The sequence below is a fragment of the Perna viridis genome, chromosome 6 (genome assembly GCF_037379345.1).
Source record: "Perna viridis isolate PV_CMFRI_1.1 ecotype Kerala chromosome 6, ASM3737934v1, whole genome shotgun sequence".
NCBI classification, from domain to species: Eukaryota; Metazoa; Mollusca; class Bivalvia; order Mytilida; family Mytilidae; genus Perna; species Perna viridis.
The window spans coordinates 25,076,134-25,100,953 of NC_142450.1; the positions used below are offsets into that span (position 1 = coordinate 25,076,134).

The 24,820-nt window shown below is 33.3% G+C and overlaps 2 protein-coding genes across 19 annotated transcripts in view; both read left to right on the forward strand.

The window, feature by feature from the left end:
* The window catches only part of LOC148614227 (adenylate kinase 9-like), a 30,609-nt gene extending 29,035 nt beyond the window's left edge, over positions 1 to 1,574 (forward strand). For all 18 annotated transcript variants that reach the window (XM_088588164.1, XM_088588175.1, XM_088588163.1 and 15 more), the window contains one exon: positions 517 to 1,574. In XM_088588164.1, coding sequence (XP_088444290.1) covers positions 517 to 728 — 212 coding nt within the window. In that variant the 3' untranslated portion in view covers positions 729 to 1,574. The remainder of the gene's footprint in view (positions 1 to 516) is intronic.
* Positions 1,575 to 20,581: 19,007 nt separating this feature from the next.
* On the forward strand, positions 20,582 to 24,488 carry LOC148614228 (uncharacterized). Its single transcript, XM_088588183.1, has 2 exons — positions 20,582 to 21,051; positions 21,696 to 24,488. Exon 2 carries the CDS (start codon positions 21,712 to 21,714, stop codon positions 23,401 to 23,403), a length of 1,692 nt encoding a protein of 563 aa, XP_088444309.1. The 5' UTR covers positions 20,582 to 21,051; positions 21,696 to 21,711; the 3' UTR covers positions 23,404 to 24,488.
* The last annotated feature ends 332 nt before the right edge of the window (positions 24,489 to 24,820 follow it).

Genomic DNA, 24,820 nt, shown 5'->3' on the forward strand with positions numbered 1-24,820 from the left:
GTGAATGTTGGTATTCGGTATCCAGCATCAGTTACTTGTCCCATATCGTGGAATCCAATTTCAGGGCTTTCTGACATCTGCTTCCTTTTACTGAAATTCGGTTATTTTTGTCTTCCACCCATTTTCTAAAAATTCTTAATGCATATTATGCTCTATAGGTTGTGAATATCTCCAAAGTAGCCTTGTTAAAAATCCCAACTTTCAGGGTTTTACGGATCATTTTCATAAAATACAACTAAAAATATGGATTATCATAAAAATAGCATAATCAGTTCTATAGATAAGGCGTTTGAATATTTCAGATTTGTGCTTTTTATAATAGTTAATTCTTTAAGGCAAAAGAAAAATGAAATTTGATTTTTTATTTGTAGAGTTATAATGTACAATTTCTTCCACAAAGAAATGGTGACATTTCAGTTTACACATACTGCAAATTTTTTTCCCATATTTTCATTCTAACTGATACAGTTAGGAAATGTAAATTTATAATTTATAGTACCCTTATTTTACTTTCAGCCTTTAATCCCAAGAGTTCAGATTATGTGAGAAAGAAGTACAAGCAGAAATTACAGAAATTTGAAGACACATGTAGATTAATTGGATATTTAGGAGACAATATGACTGTAAGGTATCGTGATCCAAATGATCGACCAGGAGACTTTGACAATAAGTTAGAAACATTCTTTGCCCTGAAAGGAATTGAACCAACTACCACATGGCTTGCATAAATATGGCTGATGTGTTGCAATGTGATTTTAATGGAAAGGTGTATTGAGTATCTGTGATATATTTTAAACAACCAATTATGACTTGTTTTTGTCAACTTGTTAAAAATTGTGTAAAATTGAACAGTTATAAATTTTTAGGAAATTCTATTTGAAATCAAGAAAATATGTTGAAAAGATTATTTTATGCTAGTGCTACAAATATTTTGATAGGCCATTGCTTGTAAAACAGCAAAGACTTTCAGAATCATGAAGTCATGGTTGAAGGGAGCCTTATATCCTTCTGATATAGACATATGAGTTCTCTAATTCCTTTTGTACACTATCATTTGCATTTTTCCAAGTAAAAGTTTGTTTTGTGTTTATATTACAATATGTTAAGTGCATTACTTCATTCTGTTTTATTGTATTTTTTCATTGAAGTGAAGCCAGTTGTAATTGTAAAGATTTGTTTTGTTTATGAACATGTATGTTTATGTGATAGTTTTTGATTAAAAATTCCATCAGTTGGATTTTCCACGTAGAAAATTTTCAATTAGTTAAATCCAAGTTTTTCACTTAATTTTGTATTTCCCACATAATTCTTACTATTTAGAAGGATAGTGCCTTTAAATCCAGTTGAGCTTTAGTAATGAATGTTGATTCAGTCAGTAAAACATAAATAATTTATTTGAATACCTTTACAGAGGAGTAAAGTTGTAATGTAAAGTTACATTGATGAGTCCTGCAAATCTGTGATTGAAGCCTTTACTGTAAAATTTTATTTTGTTTATTTTACTAAGGAACAATTCTATTATACTGTATTTTATATTGACATTCCGTCCAAATGTTAATAAATTTAAAATCATACTTTTAATGGTGTTTTATTTCGTCAGCGAGAATTTTTTTTTAAGTTTAGCTGAGGTATATATAAACTTTTTTGGGGCTATCAACCCAACCTGGGAAGTACTTTTGATCATAACCCTTAGTTATAATAGTAAAGATACATTAGCTTGAATTGAAGTGATTCCAATTTCAATACAACTCAGACAATTTCAGTTGAGTTGATATTTATACTTCACAGATATATCTCAATCCAAACATGTTATTCAGTTGCTGCAGTTTTCCATAAATCAGTCTTAAAACATTGATTATTGACTATTTTAAGAAGAACAAATAACTTTTTGTGTGTATTGTGGACCCGAAAAAGCCTTTGTAGCTATTAATAGAAAAACCCTCTTTAAACTGATTTACTCTTACAATGTTTTTACAGAATTATTGTAGATGTGTATAAAGATGCATCCTTTCCATATCAGTTATGGATGAGTTAACAGATTCATTCAAGTTAGGAGTGAAACGAGGTTGTATATTAAGAGCAACACATTTTTCTTTACATGTTTATGATCAGAGGGTGATCAAATTGAGATAAATAGTAAAGCGTCCTTAATTTATGCTGATGATTTAGTTCTATTATCACAACCAGCTTAAGGTCTCTAGAAAAGATTTTAGTAAGTGTGGTAAAGTCCTCAAAAGTATCTCAGTTTTTGTATGATTGGTTGATTGGTTGATTAATTAACTTCCTATGGCAGATTTTTCATCCATTTCAGGATGAGAACTATTCACCAATAAAACAGACCCTGTATTGTACTAGTCTGACACGCTGAATCAGGTATTTATTGTGCTAGCTTACAGAAGCAACATCCCTCAGGTTGGGATCAAACCCACGACCTCCCACACTTGAGGCCAGCACGCTACCATGAGACAACCGAGAAGATTCGCATATGACTACAATTCCGAAAATGTTAACGGACAGGACAATTCTTTCCACTGGTGACATTTTATCTGCGCTCTACAAAACGACCCCCTAACCTCCAATAAGTCTCGCCCACGTAAACCATTTTGCAGCGTTTCCAAATCACAACTTCAATGACGTTTTCTGAGATATAGAACACGTGGCTGACCTCAACAGTTTCCCAACTATATGGACAAGTCATTTCGAACAGCGTGATCGTTTACAATGTCTTGTGCCTTTGTAAATGGCATTGGAGGCATTTGGAGGTTCTCTATAAAGAACTCGCGCTTTCAGATTCTTACCTTTTCTGTGGGCAATAATGGGAAGCAAACCCTGTATTTCATCATATCACATTGAGACCTGAAATCTTGGTCATCGCTACAAATACGGCGAAGTCTCAGAAATGGTAACTTGGTAATGGTATGTTTGCATGACTGGAGGGTGACAGAAGTAATAATTTAAGCAACATTGGGCACCTGTGCGTTTGTGAAAGACTGACCTACTATAGTGCTTGCCAGTAAGGCCGAAAATCTGGACCTTTCTTTCTGTATTTTTATACGCATTTTGTTTGTATTTAGTTCCCTTTTCTTTTTAAACGTGGCTGTTTTTTTCATTTATTAATTATTCTTATATACGCTTAACAACATATATTATTTTCATTATTGGGGAATAAAGTCGTTTTCCTCTAACCCTCGATGTCATTAAATGAAAAATAATTTATTGCGTCATCCATTGGATGAAACAAAACCATTCTGGGATATTTCTGAACGCTTTATACGACTGAATGTAACAATAATCTTATAAATTAATATCTGGACGGCTAAAGTCCAAAGTTGTTTTTAATGGGCATGAAGTTTGCCACTTCTGGATTAGTTTATGTAGAATACACTAATATAAAAACGGCAAATATTATGATCTATAGCGGAAGTTCAACCAAGAAGACTCATTGCCTTCCCAAGTCTTTTTAACCGGATCGGAAAGAACGGCATATTGCAATTAAACATGAAAGTCATTCTTAATGGCTATTGATAATAACACAGCTACTCAACATGATAATGAGCAAAAATATTAAAGTCATATCATATAGCATTTGTCATACTCGTTGGTACACATACACATTAACAGGTTAATTACACGTCTATAGATAAAATCACTATCGATATACTTCACAACAACCACTGTTTGTTATTTAACTTACTAATCAATTCCATAGTAGAAATATCACCTCTAAAATTTGGCAAAACTGTTCTTTCACGTCGAAATCTTTAAAAAAAAATATCATTTAAGGTTCATTTTCTGAGACATTGTCAGTAGTTTTTTTTTCTGATGCAGTATGGTCTGCACATATAACAAATTGAGTGGCTCTCATTGGTCTGTCATATCCCATTAACCGGTTTTAGTAGGGTAACAGGAATAATAATTATGTAACAATGGGCATCCGTGGGTTTGTGAAAAAAAAATGTTCAGCATGTGCTATCTAATTGATTTTTGACAATAAAAGAAACGAGTCCTGTTTTTTTTCTTTTTTCTTTCTTTCTTTTTCTTTTTTCTTTCTTTCTTTTTTTTTTTTTTTTTAAATATTTCTAAAACATGGTTACCAATTAGCCTGTAACCTGTTTTGTTTTCTATAAAGTTTGAAATAAACTGGGTCAAATTTAACTTCCTCGACATTTTTATCCGCATATTTTGCCTATTTGTGAAATTTTGCAGTTTCCCAAATTTAAAATACCTAAAACACCGCGGCTTCATCCCTTGCATTGCATATGGTAGAACCTGTCGGTGATGGATTTGGCTTCCTCTTTCGATAGTTTTGGTTATGAGTACTTCTTGTATACAACTAATATTTTGATTATGATCTTCCTACATATTTGATTTTAATGCTGCTGATGAGAGGTTACTCCTTGAAACACGTGTACAGCATATCGAAATTTACAGTAGATAAAACTGGTATTTTTTGTATTTACAATACCTGAAATTACTATTTTGCAGTCACTTTGCAAGGCTTGTAGATTATGTTATAATGCATGGTTTATAATTTGACTTTCAAATTTGACAGTTCTAACATCGTTGGGAAATTTTCAGACCATACTATACGTTTGCATATCTTCCCTGTATCAATTTGATCCGATGGAGCAGTGTAGCGAATAGAGTCGTCACATTCTGAGACGTTTGTATAATATTGATTTGTTGTGACATTCATCATTAATTTGATCCTCTATCATACATAATAACATCTAAATGAACTGTCCCGTACTACCAAACATAGTGTACTAAGTTACAGTCCTAGATTAATCCTACGAGGAGGAATGACCCGGCCAGCGAAAGCTATATTATTATATAGCCTAGCTGGTCGAGTGGTCTAGGGCGCTGGACTTAGTGCAGGCGATGTTGCCATAGATGTCACAGCGGTAAGAGTTCGTGTCCCGCGGAGGGAACGACCAAAAATTTGCATCGCAAATTTGACAGTTCTAACATCTTTGGGAATTTTTCAGATCTTTATATATATATATGTACAGTATTTAGTAATAGCTGTTATGCTATCATCTTCCATACAATTCACAAAAGACAGCTAAAGACAAAACTCGACAGATGGAAATATCTTAGCTGCAGCGCTAGTATAGATTTTGTAGATCGAAAAGAGTGAGCAAGATATCAAAGATTCTAGCGGTAACTTAAAGGATTATTCCAAAGATAAAGACTAGACAAGTAAAATAGATACTCATAACAACGAAAATCAAAAAAGCTAGGTAAATCAGCAAAGCGGACTACACTGAAAACCTGAAGGATTGACAAGGTGTAGCAGTGGGGTATGCATCTGCTATTCTAGAAAAAAAATGAGTTGTGATTTGAAACTCCATACCAACAAAATAACAATATAAAAAAAAAACTGGCGACAACGGTGACGCAAAAAGGCGAACCAAATGATCACTCTATAGTCGTGAAAAGTCATAACGTCACGCCCGGGAGCTGCACATGAAATGCAATCCGGGGAGAACTGAGCGTCATAACAACAGAATTCCGGGTCTATGGAAAAAAATAACAAATTAAAATTTAAAGATAGTGTCTTAATATGCAATGTGCTTCAAATGCAACTATACGCAATGTAGCTTTACTTTATCACTCGACGAAATCACTCATTTTTTAGGTTTTAGGTCTGAAAACAGGTGGAGTCGTGATAATGCTTAAGCGTTGCACACAAAAAACTTGCATGTTTGTCCATTTACCTGACAGGTAATTTGTTCATGAAAAATATAAATTGATGTACTGAATTGATGGCATATTGGCCTACATCATTGATTCATTATAAATGGGTAAACTATTTAAAAAGATTTAAAACTGTGACTTACTTTTACGGTATAAAATTAAATGGTCAATTCAACAATCTAAATGGCAACAAATACTGCTACTTCAGCTCCTATCAAACTAAGACAGCTTTGAGATTCTGTAGAAAACGATTAAACATTGGAAACACTCAACAAAGTATGACATTGTACAAAGGAAGAAACTTGCATGTTTCAATAAACTACTCCATTCTTCCAAAAAAGGGAATTGATATCAGATAACAACCGACGTACATCTCAGTAATGAGAAGTGTTAAAGCAAAGATTGTGGAGCTGAGATGTTGCAACGAAAATTTTACTATATATTTTACACATGCACTGACATATTTCCTTCTAAACTTTAACAGGAAGATTTCACTAAACAGAAACCAACGTTTGTTGACAATAAATGCATCATTAATTAGATTGATTGTAGGTATGTTTCAGACAGAAGACGAACGGACAGACGGGATGACATACAGGCGCGGTTGTTCCTATAAAACAATAATATCAGGTATATTATAATTTCGGCCGAGGGAAGTATCTACTTTTGTGTAAACCTCTGGACCCGCCATTTGTTTGGCTTATTCTTAATTATAAGCATGATATTTGATGGTCATGAAAATAATGGTTTTATAGTTTATAATGGATTTACAGTTTATTTGCAAAATTTAAGTCTTAGCTCATTTGACGAAATATACAGCTGAAAAAAAACATTTAAATAAATGTAGATATAAATTATACTGACAAAAATATATCGGCATGGCAAACAAAAAAAAATGCTCAGGACAGACCATTTTATCAAATATGAAAAAGACAAGTGTCTGTAATCAAAACCATATTTAAATTTGCTCGTGTCTTTGCGAAATATATAAACTATGATTTGAATTCAAGTAATACGTGTTAAAACTATTCTTTATCCAAGTATTTATAACTCATAACCTCCAGAAGTGTAAAGTTTGCCTTTATAAGATATTTATAGGCCAATTTAGTTGAAATGCGCCATGAGGAAAAGTGTAAGGAAAGTTTTCCCACATCTTTTCCTTATAAACAGGTAAACAATCTATTTGAGAAAAATGAAGTACCAGTCATTGCCTGACTCTTACACATAATGGTACTGAAGCAATTGTCTAGCGGTATCAAGGTCGCAGTAATTTCACATTCAGGCCAATTAGATTGTCATGTGGATACACCATAACGATCCACGAGTTCATGATAACGACCATAAAACTTCTGCAGTGATGACTTCAATCTTGTAGCAACATAACCCTGTTCCAGAAGTCTATTTGTTAGAGTTCTAGCGCGATACAAAACGTCTGCGTAGTTTCGGCAAGCTTTGGCATAACGTATGAGTTGTGATATGAATACTCCATACGCAGGTGCCGAAGGGATGTTGCCACACATGAAAGGAAAGTTGACAATTCTGAATGAAAAGTCATCACGTTTGTCGTAAAGTTTGCTCAATAGTTTTCCTTTACCATCGATATCTAAGTGTAGGTCAAGATATGAGGCTGACTTCACAGTGTCTGTAGTATCCTTTATCTCAAGTTCTTTTGGGTAGATTCGATGTATCAAATCCCCGAAATTAGGATTGTTTAAAGATAATACGTCATCTTTATAGGAGAAACTGAGATTAAAGGATCTAGCCAAACGATATACTTTCTTTCGGATCAGATCAGCTATAAAAGTCAGACTCATAAGAGTGAAGAAATAGGTCAGCAAGTAAAGGAGCACAATTTGTTCCCATTGGAATGCCGACCATTTATTAAAAACGCGTCCACCACACTGGACAAATATGTTGTCAATTAAAAATTCCAGCATTTTGTCAACATCTTCCTCTGTATATTTGGAAGATGATTTGGAATTATTTCTTACAAAGTATGAGGAATCCCTACCAAGAACTATATATAGAACAATTTACATCTAGGTGTACCATCTTTTTTGGAAAAAACAACGATGTATAATGTTTTAAAGTCGAGATTTTAACTGAGTATGGGGAATAGAAGTATACAGTGTTGAAAAATCATAGGTTTTAATGCTATTATATTCAGATAATAGTCTTGAACTGATTGTATCCAAAAGATCTTTCGAATTTTTCAGGATCCACATTGAATTAATACCACTACGGGAGTAACAAGTGTTGTGGTAAGACTGCAGACCCTCTTTGACAGTTGTGAGTATAGAAGTTAAAAGTTTTGAAAGAGGTTCGGTGGTACATTTTGCAGATCCAGCTATGAAACGTTGTTTGTATGGATTCTTGTGGAGTTTAGGAATCCAGTACATGGACGGTAAATCACAAACATCGTCCTTGGTAGAGAGACCAAAAGAGGATAGCACAGATGTATGGTTTTCCACAATTCCTTCTTTGGAGAGAGTGGTAGCAGCATAGGTCTTATCACTGCTATTATTTTCTACGTCTACCTCTTATAACAAACATTTGATGTAGAACGTTTTTCAGACAAAAACAATGTTGTTTTGGGCTTTGTCTGCTGGTACGACAACATATTTATCATGTATAGTAGACAATGTTTTTGCTACATCGGGGTTTTTGAAAACTGATGTAGCCTTGGCACTCATTGACCTACTTAAAACTTTCATTCGTTTCAAAATGAAAGATCTCACGGCCTTTAACCACTCTGACAGAGAATCAATGTCTTCTTGTTCTCGTTTTATCCATTTTCTAGCATAGTCCTCGACGGCATCCATAAGAACTTTAAAGTTATAATTCCAATTTATGGAGCGTGGTTCACGGTACTTGGGACCTTTAGAAAGGATATTACGCAGAGATTCGTTTTCGATAATGGTTAAATCTCCCGTAACGACGTGACCAAAAGGACCATATTTGAATGGAGAGGTTTTGCAGCAAGAACAGTCAGGTGGTTTAGCCTTGAAGTCCTCAGTCTCGAGGTTCTGGAATAACCTTTTATAATTGAAAATTTTGGATGGGTAAAGTATAGGAATATGAAATAATTGGTATGGATTTATCTTTGAAATATGGGGGAATTTTGTTGGTAATGATCGTTTTTCTTCATCTTGACTTTTCACACAAACTGGTTTATAAAGAGTCTGTGGAAACCAATATTCAAGATGATGGCAACAAGTCTGTATAATGATGAGGTGGGGTCAGAAACAGGAGTGTCAAGACTTGTTTTGTAAAGGGAGTGTAGTAGAGTGAGAGGTATAGAATAAAGTTTGGTTCTAATGTAATGGAGTCCAAGAGGTTTTTGTATGAAAGGAAGGAGACCATCTATGGAGACATCATGCAAATTAGGTGACGTATAGTGACGATGACCATGACTCCTTTCTTGGATTTTTGTCAAATAAATTCATCACATTTATGTTATTGTTATATTGGCTTGAAATGTTTCCTATACTTTTGATGTTGTCATTACATCCGTAAGGTATTGTAGTACCTAGTTTGCGTATCCAGTATTCCTCTCTTTCCCAACGATAGTTTTTACCTAGAACGGGACTGTTCGTAGGATGGTAATGTTTTTCTAAAATACGAACTTTCATGGAGAGGATTGAATGATCTTGTTGATTAAAGTGTTGATAAACTGTCGGGAATTTGGTGGTGTTAATTCCCGAACGATGACCGCACATTCTTTTATTTAATCGTTCTTGCGTTTCTCCGACATATATTAAACCACATAAGTTGCACTCTAATCCATATATTAAGTTTGTTGATTTGCAACTTCAGTCATCGTGGCTTCTTGTATGGAAGGTTTTGTTTGTATGGGAACTGAAGAAGTAAGGGTCGGTTATTAGAATGTTGCATGTTTTGCAATTTTAAATACCACATTTTGATATGGTACAATGTGGTTCGTCATCGTTTAAAGTGATGGAACATGGTTTGATAATTTTAAAACAGTCAACAAATGAGTTGAATCGAGGCACCCTCAAAACTGGGATCATCCTTGTATTTGTTATATACTAGTGGGGCTGCATATTTGATAGTGGGAGTAAGCCCTAGATGGGCTACACATTTAATATTGGGAGCAAGTCCCTGTGGTTGGCGAAAACTGTACATGTACATGTTACCGAGTGATAAAAAAATCTCTTTTAATCCGTAATATACGTTCGCTCTAGTCTTTTTATATTGTATACAGTGTAACTTGAGTTTTTTTAATATGTCGGGTATGATTGTAAATTATATGGCAAGCCAAAGTGGACAAAAATGAGTGTATTCTAAAAATGATTTTTTTATATTACAAATTCAGTTTTCTAATAGTACAAATTATATTTCTTATATCACAGAACACTCTTTAATATTGAAAAAAACCATTAATATAAAAAATATATTGTCTGTCTAGCGATGTGAAGGTCGCAGTAATTTCACTTTCGGATTGTAGAAATTGATTTAAAATTTTGAATTATTTTTCACCGCCTAAAACCGTCTCTAAACAACATGAGGCGGTAACGGATATACCCCCTGCTTTTACAGTAAAACTGGTTTTAAATATATTTGTTATGATTTGTTATGTAATCGGAAATGAGCTGAATTGCAAAGTCATAGAGAATGGTGCAGTGTACCAATTAAATTAGTTTTGTTAACCTTAATATGTTTAATATAATAATATACTTTGGTATATTGGTGGCGCAGGTAATATTATCACTTCAGTACTAACTATCAGATACAAAATGCTAACAACCTCAAACCAATGTATGCTGTACCTCCGTTATTAAGTTTACGAATAAATACAAGTTTTTATTGCTATTGAATATTCAGCATGATTTTAATGGAATTTATTAGAAAAGAGAGACACCAACCAGGTGACAAGCCTGAACCATTGTTTGTATTCCCCTTTCTGAAAAAAAAACTGTTCCTCAAAAACAGATTGCTGAAAAAAATTAAACTAAAAATTTCATCAAAGTTTGAACCCTACCATTGCATGCAAATAACATATCATTCGTGTGTTTTGCATTGTACTCGGAATTTACGCAAACTGCAAACTAACTTATTTGAAGAAACTAACGATAGGGGAATAAATTGAATGTAAATTTGGGACTTGTTGTATCAAGAAGGTTCGTATCCGGACCTGGAGCCTATCTATTTCTGGACATTTCCGTGAGAAGAAAGATAACTGGGATGTATTTTTGTTACTTTTCACATTACGTCCGTTCGTTAATTTAGTTATTCGATTATCTCTATTATTTTAAGACTTTTTTTTTACAATACATTTAATTTGGAACAGAAATTATGAAGTATTAATGTGCAAATATATTTTTACTATTTTACCTATTTTAATGCATGCATGGTTGCAACGTTAAATGTCCTTCCATGAAAACTAATCTGCACAAAACACACAACGTTATCTGTCTCATTAACGACCACATTCTATATGATGTCGGCTGTTCCTGTCCCAAGGTGATGTTGAATGTCTGATTCTTTATACTAGGTAAGATGTGGTTGCAGGATTTTCGTGAGTCAACTGAATTTGGTCTTCGCCTTTTCCATAAAAAGGTGATGCATTTGCAGGTTGCAAAACGTGTACTGCTTTTACACTGTCTATTAAACAGATTTTGTATGTTTTGATAGTTTAAAAAGTACTTGATTACTTATCGATTTGATACATTTTGAAACTTGTGTAGTGCTTTCTCAAATCTTCAAATTTAGAGTTTAACAGAAACGGGGAGTACCGCATTAAATGATAATGATGGCTTAAATAATTTTGTCAAGTTATGATAATTTTCAAAGTAGTAAAATTAATAGGCAACACTGATTAAAGCCGATACAAATATTAAATTGTTATTACACTTACCTATTATAGAGAGGGTGTAAATTGCAATTTGTTAATGGCTGAAATAGATCTGTCGGAATTGACGAACGCAGTTAGGAAGTTGTTGTTTGAACATTTAATGCATACACGTATCGCATATTCCAGTTGATCGAGACACATCAGCGACATTGAAAAAGTCACAGTCATTTGAGTACAAATAACCCCGTCACTCATAGACAGAGTCTGTAGTGATAATTTAACTTATATCAAAACCATTGAATGGTTCTAACAAACGCAATCGAATAAAGTGGAAAAACACAAAGGTCAACATAAATTATTTCAAATAACATATACTTTTTAATTCCTCAATAAGGTATAAAAAACTTTAAAGCGTTCTGCTTATTTAAAACTTAAGAACGGTATATCCTGTTTATAAATGCAAATAATTTTAAGCCTAGATAATACTTAACTTGCAATATTTATCTTCCGGATTGGTCTTTTTGTATACTTTTGCGATATTACCATATATAACCTGACATCTAACAACAACGTAATTGTCCCGATGGGTCATCATCATGGTAAATGTACTGGTGCCATTAAACGTACAGGTTCCTGGCATAACTGTAAATGTTGTTGTTTCAGTATGAAGTAGTTGCTTTCGAAGTCGTCTGATCCTAATCCATATAAATCTACCTTGAGGTTTACCTACGTTACATGTAGAAGTAAAGGTTATACTCTGCCTTTCCTCAATGCCAACTGAAGGAGTGAATGAGAGGATTGCGTCATGGGATGCTGGATTAACTATACAAATTTGCATATCATGTCTTTTATACACTAGTAATTTTCTATGTAATTTCAACATCATTCTCAACATCAATTGAAATTATCACCTTTATTGTAATGACTTTTTATGAGCAACTCGGATGTTTCTAGAAAATCAGAGGACGGTTACCTTACCGGTGCACCTGGTCCATGCTCCCAGTGTTTAGTCGAGTTGCTCATTTGCTTTTGTTACTTTGTATGTATGATTTTAGTTACTTTATGTTCTTTGTTGTGTATGTCTGTTTTCCATGTCTAGTTTTTGTCCCTGAATTACAATCTTTTGATTACCGCTATAACCTTGGTTCCCTAGATTATTCTTCGAAATTACTTGCTCTGACTTTCATTCCACAAAATCAAAGCTTATAAATACTCTTTGATAATTAACATTCTATGTTAGGTTAAACTTCTTACAATCTATGTATGTAACTTTTTTGCACTTTATTTAAAGAGTTTGGTCAATAGTTAAAGAGTATGCAACTACTGCAAGGTACAGGATACAAACAGCATTATATATGGTAGTCAAATGGGCCAATGAGTGGTGTGTTACCATCAATTGAGAGAAAACAACAGCAAACCCTCTTTACACTCTCACCTAAAACCCAATCTGTCAAACTGACCATGGATGACATCCATATCACAATGGAAGATCAGCAAACATATCCTGGTGTAACCCTCGATAAAAGACTTACATGGAAACAGCATATAATGACAGCAGACGCCAAAGCCAGACGAAAACTAAACATTATGAGAAAACTTGCTGGTACAAACTGGGGCGCTAATGAGAACGTTTTGAAATCTGTCTACGAAGGAATTGTACGCCCATATCTAGAATATGGCTCTAGTGCTTGGAAGACAGGAGCTAAGCCTCACCATCAGACTCTAGATAAAGTCCAGAATCTGGCACTCCGCATCATCATAGGAGCCATGAAATCAACACTTATTGCTAGTATGGAGGAACTTACAAACATACCACCATAAAGTAAGAGAAGAAAATTTTCTGTGTAATTTCAACATCATTCTGGTCCATGCTCCCAGTTTTTAGTGGAGTCTGAGTTGCTCATTTGCTTTTGTTACTTTGTATGTATGATTTTAGTTACTTTATGTTCTTTGTTGTGAATGCCTGTTTTCCATGTCTGGTCTTTGTCCCTGGATTGCATTCTTTTGATTACCGCTATAACCTTGGTTCCCTTGATTACTCTTTTAGTTACTTTATGTTCTTTGTTGTGTATGTCTGTTTTCCATGTCTGGTGTTTGTCCCTGGATTGCATTCTTTTGATTACCGCTATATCCTTGGTTCCCTTGATTACTCTTTTAGTTACTTTATGTTCTTTGTTGTGTATGTCTGTTTTCCATGTCTAGTTTTTGTCCCTGGATTACATTCTTTTGTTTACCTCTATAGCCTTGGTTCCCTAGATTATTCTTCGAAATTACTTGCTCTGACTTTCATTCCACAAAATCAAAGCTTATAAAAACTCTTTGATAATTAACATTCTATGTTAGGTTAAACTTCTTACAATCTATGTATGTAACTTTTTTGCACTTTATTTAAAGAAAATAGTAAATAAATCAAGAAGAAATAAAATATTTTGAACCTTCTCTAATCCTTTTATTATCTTCAGTAAACTTAAATGGAAACAATATATTTTTTTAATAAAAAATACAATGTTTGTTTAGATGTTGAACATGTACATTTCAATCCTCGACGCTTCAATATTTAATTCATAACTCACACCACAACCATTCAATGGTTTGAACAAACGCTTATATAAGATCTGAACAAAATCTTTATTTAACCAAGTATGTTTTGAACAGTCCCGTTAAATTTGTTTCACTTACAAATTTAACAAAGCACATACTAAAAGGTGCTTGTGACAATACCGAACTTACAATAAACATTTATCGGACCGGTTTGTTTGTATTCTTTTTCGACATTATCATAGAAAATCTGACATCTAACAACAACGTCGTTATCCTTTTGGATCATCGTCATGGTGAATGTGCTTGTACCGTTAAATGTACAGGTACCTGGCATCACTGTAGCTGTTGCAGTTTCGGAATCAAATATTTGCTTTTGATACCCTCGAATCCTGATCCTTCTGAACCTACCTTAAGGTTTACCTACATTACCTGTACAGGTGAAGGTAATACTCTATCCTTCCTCAATCCAGCTGTAGGTTTAAACATAGTAAGGTATCTGGTGCTGCTGGGTTACCTTTGAATATTAAAAAGTTATACATATTATGTAAATATATAAATTTATAAGAAGTCCAATGGGATGTGGGAACTCTACCATCTTACTTGCTTGTGCATTACTATAAAGACCCATAGCATATATGTACAGGGGAGGATCAACATAGAATTTTTCAGCCTTGCATCAAATTAAAATATATATATAGAAGGGTCTGAAATATTCCAAACGATGTTAGAATTGTCAAATTTGCGATGCAAATTTTTGGACGTTCCCTCCACGTCGAACTCGTACCGCTGTGACATCTATGGCAACAACGCCTGCACAAAGTCCAGTGCCCTAGACCACTAGGCCAGCTAGGCTATATAAAATATATAGCTTTCCCTGGCCGGGTCATTCCTCCACGCAGGATTAATCTAGGGCTGTAACTTAGTACACGATGTATGGTAGTACGGGACAGGTGTTATTAAGTAGGATAGAGGACCAAATTAATGATGCATGTCCTTACAAATCATCATTAAACAAGCGTCTCAGAATGTGATGACTCTTCGCTACACTGCTCCACCGGATCAAATCGATGCAGGGAAGATAATGTAAACTTATAAAAGGATCTGAAAAATCCCAAACGATGTTAGAACTGTCAAATTTGCGATGCAAGGCTGCAATATTTGCGATGAGTGATAGTCAAAATCCATAAATCAATGAAATAATCTGTTTTCTTTTTAACAACAATTGCAGGTAATATTTTAAAGTCAAGCGTTTCCTTATGTATTGTAATACTAGGACTAGGTTAGTTACTATCAATAGAAAAACAGGTATCATTTTAAGGAATCGATATGAAATAAAAAAAAAAAAACAATATTCAAAGCGTTTTCTATTTTTCTGATTATTTCAGAACTTTTAGGTATACCTCTTAATTTTTTTTTTATAAAATCTACTTTGTTATTGACCCGGTAATCAAAAGAATTTAATCCAGGGACAAAGACCAGACATGGAAAATAGACATACACAACAAAGAGCATAAAATAACTTAAATCATACATATAACGTAACAAAAGCAAATGAGCAACTGGACTCACTAAAAACTGGGAGCATGGACCAGGTGCATCGGTAGGGTAAACTTCCTCTGCCTTTCTGGAAACACCCACCGAGTTGCACATTAAAAGTAAAGTCCGGGGTAGACTAAGAAGGAATGGAAAACTATGACATGTTAAAAAAATAAGTATTATGGCGCAGATGGATACCCAGTAGCGATGCACGAGTTCATGATATCGACCATAAAACGTCTGTAGTGGTGACTTGTCTTGTAGCAACATAACATAAGGTAATGAATAAAAAAGGTTCTGCAAAATTATTGCAAGTGAAGGCAAAAGCATCCCGCAACCACAGGTAAACAAGAAAAGAAACTTTTTCCATTATATACATACTTATATGCATACCTTTCACCTTGAATGAGGCAGTGTCTGATAGTACCGGTCAGCTAATGAGCAATTTCAGTAAGCAATATATTTTTACAGGAATTATTACCGTAGAAGTGCAGTTTTTACTTGAGGTAAACCTCCAACATTATAAAGTATAAGGCAATCGGGTATAGAGATATTGGGCATGTGTCAAGGGCAAAAGAGACTGAGAATCGGTATTAATAAAGCACACAGTGATGATAGACTGTTTTACTCTAATTGAAATATAGCATATTGTATTAAATGAATATTAATAATAAGTAAATTTTGTTATATGCATAATTTCTGTTAATTGCTTTTGGGGCGACTTGGAATATGACTAGGAAATGAAACATGGAGGTAGTAGTAAAGGGGAATGGAGAAATAGCGGACTGAAAATAGGGAAGAGCGAAAAGTATACTTCTTAGAAAAACTGTAAATAGAAAATAATTCTGTGACCCTGAATGACTTTGTCCTCAGGAAAAATATATATATATGCTGTACTTTTAAAAGCGAGCGTGTCGTCTCTGAACGCTATTAGATTGTAAATGCATTAAAAATAAAATAGAATGATAATGATAAAAACATGATACATGAAACATTAAAAACACATAGATAAACAATCCAAAACAAGAAGTAAAAAATCGAAAGCACCTGGGAAACAAGATTTCTGTGCTTTTGGGCATACCACATGCTACAGCAGATACATTGTGTCTCTATATAGGCAAATCATCGATCAAATAAAATATTATTGAACCTTATTCTTTAGTCGTTTTATAATCAGAAAGAAATATACAATTGGTGTTGGCCAGTAACTAGAACGTTTAAACCATTATATTTCTATTGAAGTTTAATCCCTATGAGTAATGTTAACAGATTTCAATATTTCGACACAGTATCACTCAGAGTGCAAAATTCTTGTAAACAGAAAAACCTATGTAATAAAAGCCTTCAACTTCAGTCGTGTATTTTTATATCTCGTTCCTGAATTTAAACAATTCATATTTATAAAAAAAGAAAGAAATTGTTTCTCTTCAGTTGTATGGTTTTCGTTTTTGCTTGTCACCACCATTCATTTTAGTCTTAAGTAGATTTTGTGGTGCAGATTTTCTGTTCGCAATGTAAATGTAATCATTTTTTAGTTTTAATTCATTTGATATATATCAATATTTGCTTCGGTTAGAGCATTTGTCATTTAGAAAATTGATAAACATAAATTGAATAGCAATATCAAGGCAAATACAAGAAAATTGAAAATAAACGGAATGGTCCATACTCGGTAAGGACATTTGCGACGGGAATGATAGTTAACCAGGTTTTATTGCCTGTTCCGATTTTCGGCGGATCTATTGGACAGAGTTGGTTAAATCATTACTAAAACAGGGCAAAAGGTATATCGGTGATATTATAAAAAAATAACATCGTCAAAAGTCTTTTCCATTTGCCCAAAAAAAAAAAAAAATAATAATAATAATAATATTTGTATATCGGAAATGATTTCAAAAGTATTTTTATAACTTTGGTCCAAAAGCCTGCCTCTCAGGCATTATTATGTCAGAATAAAGAATACTAGCATACCTTAACTGAAAAATGAAAAAAAATGTGATGTAGTAGGTATATTAAAAATGTACATGAAATTAAAAGTGAATTTTTTTATTTAAGATAAAAAGTATAAAAACCACGCGGAGGAAACAACTCTGAAATTCCTAGTTATGGTGGATAAATAATCGGATGCCTTGCTTCAAATTTAGGATTGTTAAGGTGAAAACATGGTCATTATATCCATGTGTGAAATAAGGGATCTTGCTTCTTTCACTTCTTGTCTTTGCCAACATTTTACAGAAATGCCGATTCAAATAAATAAAGAAACAGATCGGCAAAGAGAGGGGCACAGATAGTGCCCATCGGAATGTTGATGATTTGCAGAAAAAATTTTCATAAAAGGTGGCACATATGTCAAGTAGAAATTCTTACATACTAATCATATATTGTGTTCTGTAGTGGTTTAATCTGCAGTATTGTAACTTAAAATAAAAAGTATTGTAATATTTGCGATTCCGGCATGTAATGGCTTAATGAATGATTTCTTTTAGACGAGTTTTCAATTCTCTTTTTAGTTGAGGTAATATATAATGTTAAAAAGTTAAGAGTAATTATTCATTGTTATTGTTTTAACTTCAGCAAAGGAGAGAAATTCAATGTTGTCTTCAAGATAAGAAGACTTAGGAAACCAAATTTAGTATTTGATGATAGTTCAATGGGCACAATAACATTGTTGGGGCACAATCTTTTGTGGTCACTAATTGTTTCTCCTCTACTTATTAAGCTTGTAAAACTGTTGCAAAAGAGTAATCAAGGGAACCAAGGTTATAGCGGTAATCAAAAGAATGTAATCCAGGGACAAAGACCAGACATGGAAAACAGACATATACAACAAAGAACACAAAGTAACTAAAATCATACATACAAAGTAACAAAAGCAAATGAGGAACTCGGACTCCTATAAAACTTAGGAGCATTGTCCAGGTGCACCGGTAGGGTAGGCGTCCTCTGCTTTTCTAGAAACACTCGCAGTTGCTCATAAAAAGTCAAGTCAGGGGTAGACAAACGAGGAAAGGAAAACTATGGCCCGTTTTCATGGTGCAGATGGATAAGTTCATGATGACGACCACAAAACTTCTGTAAGTGTAGGTCAAGATATGAGGCTGACTTCACAGTGTCTGTAGTATCCTTTGTCTCAAGTTCTTTGGGGTAGAGGCGATATATCAAATCTGGAAATTAGGATTGTTTAAAGATAATACGTCATCTTTATAGCAGAAACAGATTAAAGGATCTAGCCAAACGATATACTTTCTTTCGGATCAGATCAGCTATAAAGTCAGACTCATTAGAGTGAAGGAATAGGTCAGCAAGTAAAGGAGCACAATTTGTTCCCATTGGAATGCCGACCATTTATTAAAAACGCGTCCACCACACTGGACAAATATGTTGTCGATTAAAAATTCCAGCATTTTGTAAACATTTTCTTCTGTATATTTGGAAGATGATTTGGAAGTATTTCTTACAAAGTATGAGGAATCTCCATCAAGAACTATATATTTGTATCTAGGTGTACCATCTTTTTTGGAAAAACAACGATGTATAATGTTTTAAGTCGGGATTTTAACTGAGTACTTTCAAAGAACTCATACGATGGTATCATGATTTATAATTGTAGTTAATATCGAAAATATCGTAGTGGAATATATGACCAAGCTTTTAAACTTTCTCCGATACAGTAATTTAGAAGGAGTTTCATCTTTGCATCTAGCAATAGTAAGTGTCGAGTTTGGTAGTTGTCAATCCACTAGAACGTAAAATCTAATTGAAGATATCTTGTCTCATCAGTGAGAAACGTCAAAACGGTCGACCATACTGTTTTGTCAACCGTACAACTCCTGTTGTGATGATATGAATAAAGGTTATCCCTGATGTCTATATTACAATATCCGCGCTCTTCAGAAAGTCCGTATACAGATAAAAGGCTCTACAGTAACAGATCAATTGTGAAATGTATACTGCTACTACGATAGGGGAATCTAATTGGTGGAAAATCAAAATCATAACTGTCATATGGATTTTCGATTCCAAACGCCATTATGAATTATCTACATGAAGGTATCAATTAAGGTCTAGGAATGACGCAGAGGAACGTGTTTCGACTCTCTTTTTTCAAACGTAGCCCTTGTAAATATCCGTCTTTGCACGAATATAAGAACAAATCCGGCCAAGAGTGGCGAACTTTTTGTTCCCATTTGTATTCCGAAGGTCTGCTGGAACCCCAAATTCGATAAAAATGTTGTCCACCAGAAATTCAAACACATTGAAAACATCAAAGTCTTTTTGTTAGTACCAGTGGGTTTTTCTTTGTGATGATGAATTTACATTTTTTTGTTTGGAGAAAACATTCCGAGTTGCTCATTTACTTTTGTTACTTTGTATGTATGATGTTGGTTAATTTATGTTCTTTGTTGTGAATGTCTGTTTTCCATGTCTGGTCTTTGTCCCTGGATTGCATTCTTTTGATTACCGCTGTAGCCTTGGTTCCCTTGATTACTCTTCCAATACCTCTAGTCCTAATATCACATTACTCCATTATATATTCTCTGTTCCCAATTCATTTACATAATTGTCCCATAAGACGTAATTGTACAAATTACAAAGCTTTGTTTTAATAACACTAATCGAATTTTAATTATTCCTCGATTTTGCATGCAGTTTTCTGTTTATACAACGGTCGAAGTGACCTCAATAATTGTTCTTGTAAACATAAGTTATAAACGAATATTACTTTAATGTGAGCCCACTGATATTCATGATACAAAATAAGAGCACATAATTCTTTATTCTATAATGTGTCAATTAATACAAGATTTGAATTGTTTTATTTTTATGATAATCATCAAGGCTTGATGCTTTGCATACTAAATTAGCTTCTTTTCGGTTTGATCTAAAACCCGGAACGGCAATCGATTTGAAGACATATATGAGGTATTCAATATCCACTTTGAGCTATATATTTAGTTTTACAGGACGTAAATGCTGTTCAACGCATCTATATTTTTGTTATTGGGAGTATTATAACAGATACTAATTTAAGAAGAAATAAATTGACCTGGGGAAAATTTAATAATGTTAACCTTTAAAACGGAAGTTTTTTAACAGCTTATATAGTTTCCTTGTCAAAAAATTATGTCTGTTTAGTCGCACCGGTAGTGGACTTCAACTGTTGTAATAACAATTCTTTGCCATAATACCTGGAATCATAAAGTAGTTTTGTCACGGATATAAAACATATTTTAGTTTTATCAGAGGTTGTCTCCAATATTCTGATGAGAGTCTTACAAGATTGAACAACGAAATATATTTAGATATGTGGTGTTCGAATGTCGACACGAATGACAATGGTATTGTAATAAACATTTTCTGAGAGTGAATCTATAAGCGAAAAATAGTGCGACGACACGATTGAAACATAGCCAAGTTCATTGAATGTCATTAGAACATCAACGAATATTAATATAAAGGTAAAATTTTGAATTTTTTGATTTTTGAAGGAAATCTTCTATATCATGATTATCAAAGTCCGATTTGTGTGTATTTGTTCAAATATTTTATAAAGTTTTTTTTATTGGCAAAACGAAGAATATGTTAATGTAGTATTCAATATCTATGACACGTGACTTGACACACTTTGACACACGATACTTTATCTTGTAGTTTGCGCGGCTACCTTTACGAAGGGTACCACTTTTTATCAATTGAATCCTATTTGTTTAAAACTATCAATCGCCAGATGCAGTTAAGAGAACATAAATAAAAACAAACCAAAACGAGACAAAACAAACAACAAACCTAACAAACAACAAACATACAAATACAAACAAAAATGCAAAACAGAGCAACACAATAACAACGTTTCCGTCTGCATTTTTTATAAGTTGACGGAAATGGACATTTCATGCTAGCGTCTTTCAAAAACTCATATTAGCGATTGACAATAAAACAACAATGATGCATGTAATAATTATTATCATTATTGACCGCAAACAATAGTTTGAGTGTAAAAATGTAGGTCGGTAACGTTATATAATGTTTTTGTGCCTCAGGTTAAGTTAACTCTATTCAGTTTATTTTCTGCATTGTAATTTTGTTTCTGCGGTTGTTTTAGGATAGAAATATAAATCATGTGCTGTCAACATTTAGGATGCATCGTCCATTTTATTACGGCAGGTGATATTGAGAATGGAGGTCGTGGAAGTGGATCAATATCATCCATTGTTTTGTCAATAACTACTTTGGGCGTTGCAATCGCTTTTCTTTTGTATACAACGGATGCGCAAATCCATTTCAAGACTGATTTATTAAGAGGTACTTTGATAGTAATTACTTGTATAGCCATTTTAATAATAATGTTACTTTGCTTCGACATAAGTAAATCAAACACAAGTAAAAGGAAATGCATGAAAGCCATCACTACTAAGCTTATTTGTTTATTGCTTTTTACCGTATTAACAAGTTTCTACCCATTCTTTTTAATTATTATGAAGATTGAGTGTGATGAACTCCATATTGGAACGCTAAGAATAGTGTATAATTTTGTGCTTGTGGTATTTAACATTAGTCAAACGATTGGTCTTTGGTGTCTCAAACTTTTCAAGGATATTCAGAGAAAACCTTGCATACACAATTACGTTATAGCAATCGTCGTGTCAACAAATGCTTTAACATATTTGTTTTATACATTCAAATTTCACTTTGAAGACAAAGATGTTCACCCGATATCGAATTTTACATTGAATTGTTCAAACTTAGTGGTCTCACAAACTTTAATTACTATAATGCCATACTTTATCCCTCTGCCAATAGAAAATGCACTGCTGGCTATTTTGAGCATTAAGGACATTTCTTCTCAATTTAATCTAGACAAAGTGGAGGGAGATCACGATGATAAATATGAAGACAGTCATTCTCAAATGAACAATTTGCTCTCTACGCGGACAGAATCTGTAAATGAAAATCATTTTGACCATAATGCTTTATTAGAAGCAGGACTTTCAGGCGCAATCGGGGAATCTAGCTCAACACAGCTGAAGGAAAATAGCAAAAATCAAAATGTAGAGTTCGAAAAGCCCAAACAAAACATTTGTGTAAATGGAAGTTGCCAATTAATTCCAGAATTATTTACTGTCATTGTTACTTCTACTTTAATTGTTATAGTATGGATTCTGAAACGCGAAGAGGTATCCATTGGACAAAACGTTATATATTTCATGTTGGATTCTGGTATATTGATTGCATGTATAGTTTGTTTTGTTAGTATTTACAAAAACTATCCTATTATTGAGAAAAAAGTGCCAGTTAGTTTAAAGCATTACCTTATCTTGTTGGGCTTTTTAGGAGGCATTGTATTTACTGTTCTTCAGTTCATTGCTAGTTGTTACAGAACAGACACAGTTTTACTAGTTTTATTGTGTGTGAAAAATGCAACCAAAATAATAGCAATTACTTTTCAAACAGTTTTGACTATTCGCATGAAAAACGTTGAACATAAAGAGACCTCCATGAATAAATGGCTCTTCATTTTAGCCGTCTCAAATTTTTGCCTATGGTTTTACGATAGCTTTAATGAGTCATTATTTGCTTATGACGGAGAATACATGATGACGTATTTTGGAATCGATACATGGAAAACTGTGAGGCATATTTTTATTCCTTTAATAATTTTCTACAGATTTGAGTGTTTCCTGCTGTTTTTCGAATATTACACGAAACCGTCCTCTCTATCTATTTGTTCAGATGGAACATGTTACACTGTCTGTTCTTGTTTCTTGGATTGCAAGACGAACGAACAAACTCCGTTATTACAAAACACGTAAGCGATTCGTGGGTATTGACAGTAATAATTTGAAAAAAAGTTTCCGTGTTTAAGACATTTATTTGATGCATATTATAACCAAATGTGTAGAATCTTTTTGAATTTAATATATATAATACATTTGTTTGATAAAAAAATATGAAATTAAATACAATTCATTTCCTTGCATGTAACTGGTGTATTGTGTGTTATATATTTGCTATCTGAATCAAGAATGTTGTGACAAAGTTTAACATGCGAAATATTTTTGGTTTATGATAATTTTAATCAAGTTTACAGTTCTGGTCTCTCAAATACATGAGTTTTTCCTCCAATCATCAATTTTAAATATTTTGATAGGCTGAATTTGAGTTGAGGTAGGATTCAAGGAAAATCTGAATTTAGATTCTCTATGAAACCGAACTCTATATATAATGATTATCAAAGTTCGATTTGTGTGTATTTGTTCAAATATTTTACAATGTTCTTTTTTTATCGGCACTAATCTTAAGCCTTTAAAACAATTTGTTGCATGTACCTGGTGTATTGTATGTCATATATTTGCTATTTGTTCACACTTCAGCTTATAATGAATTCACTATCGTATTGACGTTTATTACTTATGTCATTCAATGGAAATTTTAAATAAATTTTAAATTTTACGATATTTCTAGCAATGGTGACTGCTCAGTCGTTTTTATATCATTATATCATTAAATAGATCTATGGTTTTATTCTTTATTTTGTAAATAAAAACAACTATGCAATGAATACTGTTTTGTTTATGAAGACATATATGGTTTAATATGTAGAATAACACTTGAAGACTAATGTAAACAGCGCTTATGTCGTATAGATAAGAAGACTGGACAGGCTATGTGATCGGTATTTCTGATGGAATATTAGTGACCTCCCATTAATACTTTATAGTTTCCAATTAAACAATTCGTTTCTAACAAACACGTATTTAACGAAATCGCTAATTTGGCGTTATGATTTCAAGGGATTTTGATTGGCTTTCTGTTTCGGTATGACACCGACACTGTATATTATTGCATATTGACCTTTATAGCTCAGATTTGTTCACTTTTAAAATATATCAAAAACACATGCATACAAAAATATAATTAAATAAGTAAAAGTTAAAATGTACTTAATATAGTTGATTCAACCACAATGTTTACAAATGCTAAATATTTTAGCTGTTTAATTTCATAAAAAATTCTCTGGGTTTTTAATTGAATCAAGCCATGGTATGCAAGTAAAATAAGCTTACTTGCCACTTCTTCATATGGACAGAAAAATCAAGCAAACATTAATACAAAACAACGAAACGAATGATTCCAATTCAGCTCGATCCATTCAGAAAAATAGTAGAGTTTTGGAAAGCCTTTTAACTCGAAATATTCTTTGGATGACCAAGTCATTGCAAAGTGTTG

What these genes read in the sequence shown, in the direction of transcription:
- LOC148614228 (XM_088588183.1), top strand. Translation starts at nt 21,712, where the DNA reads ATGTGCTGTCAACATTTAGGATGCATCGTCCATTTTATTACGGCAGGT.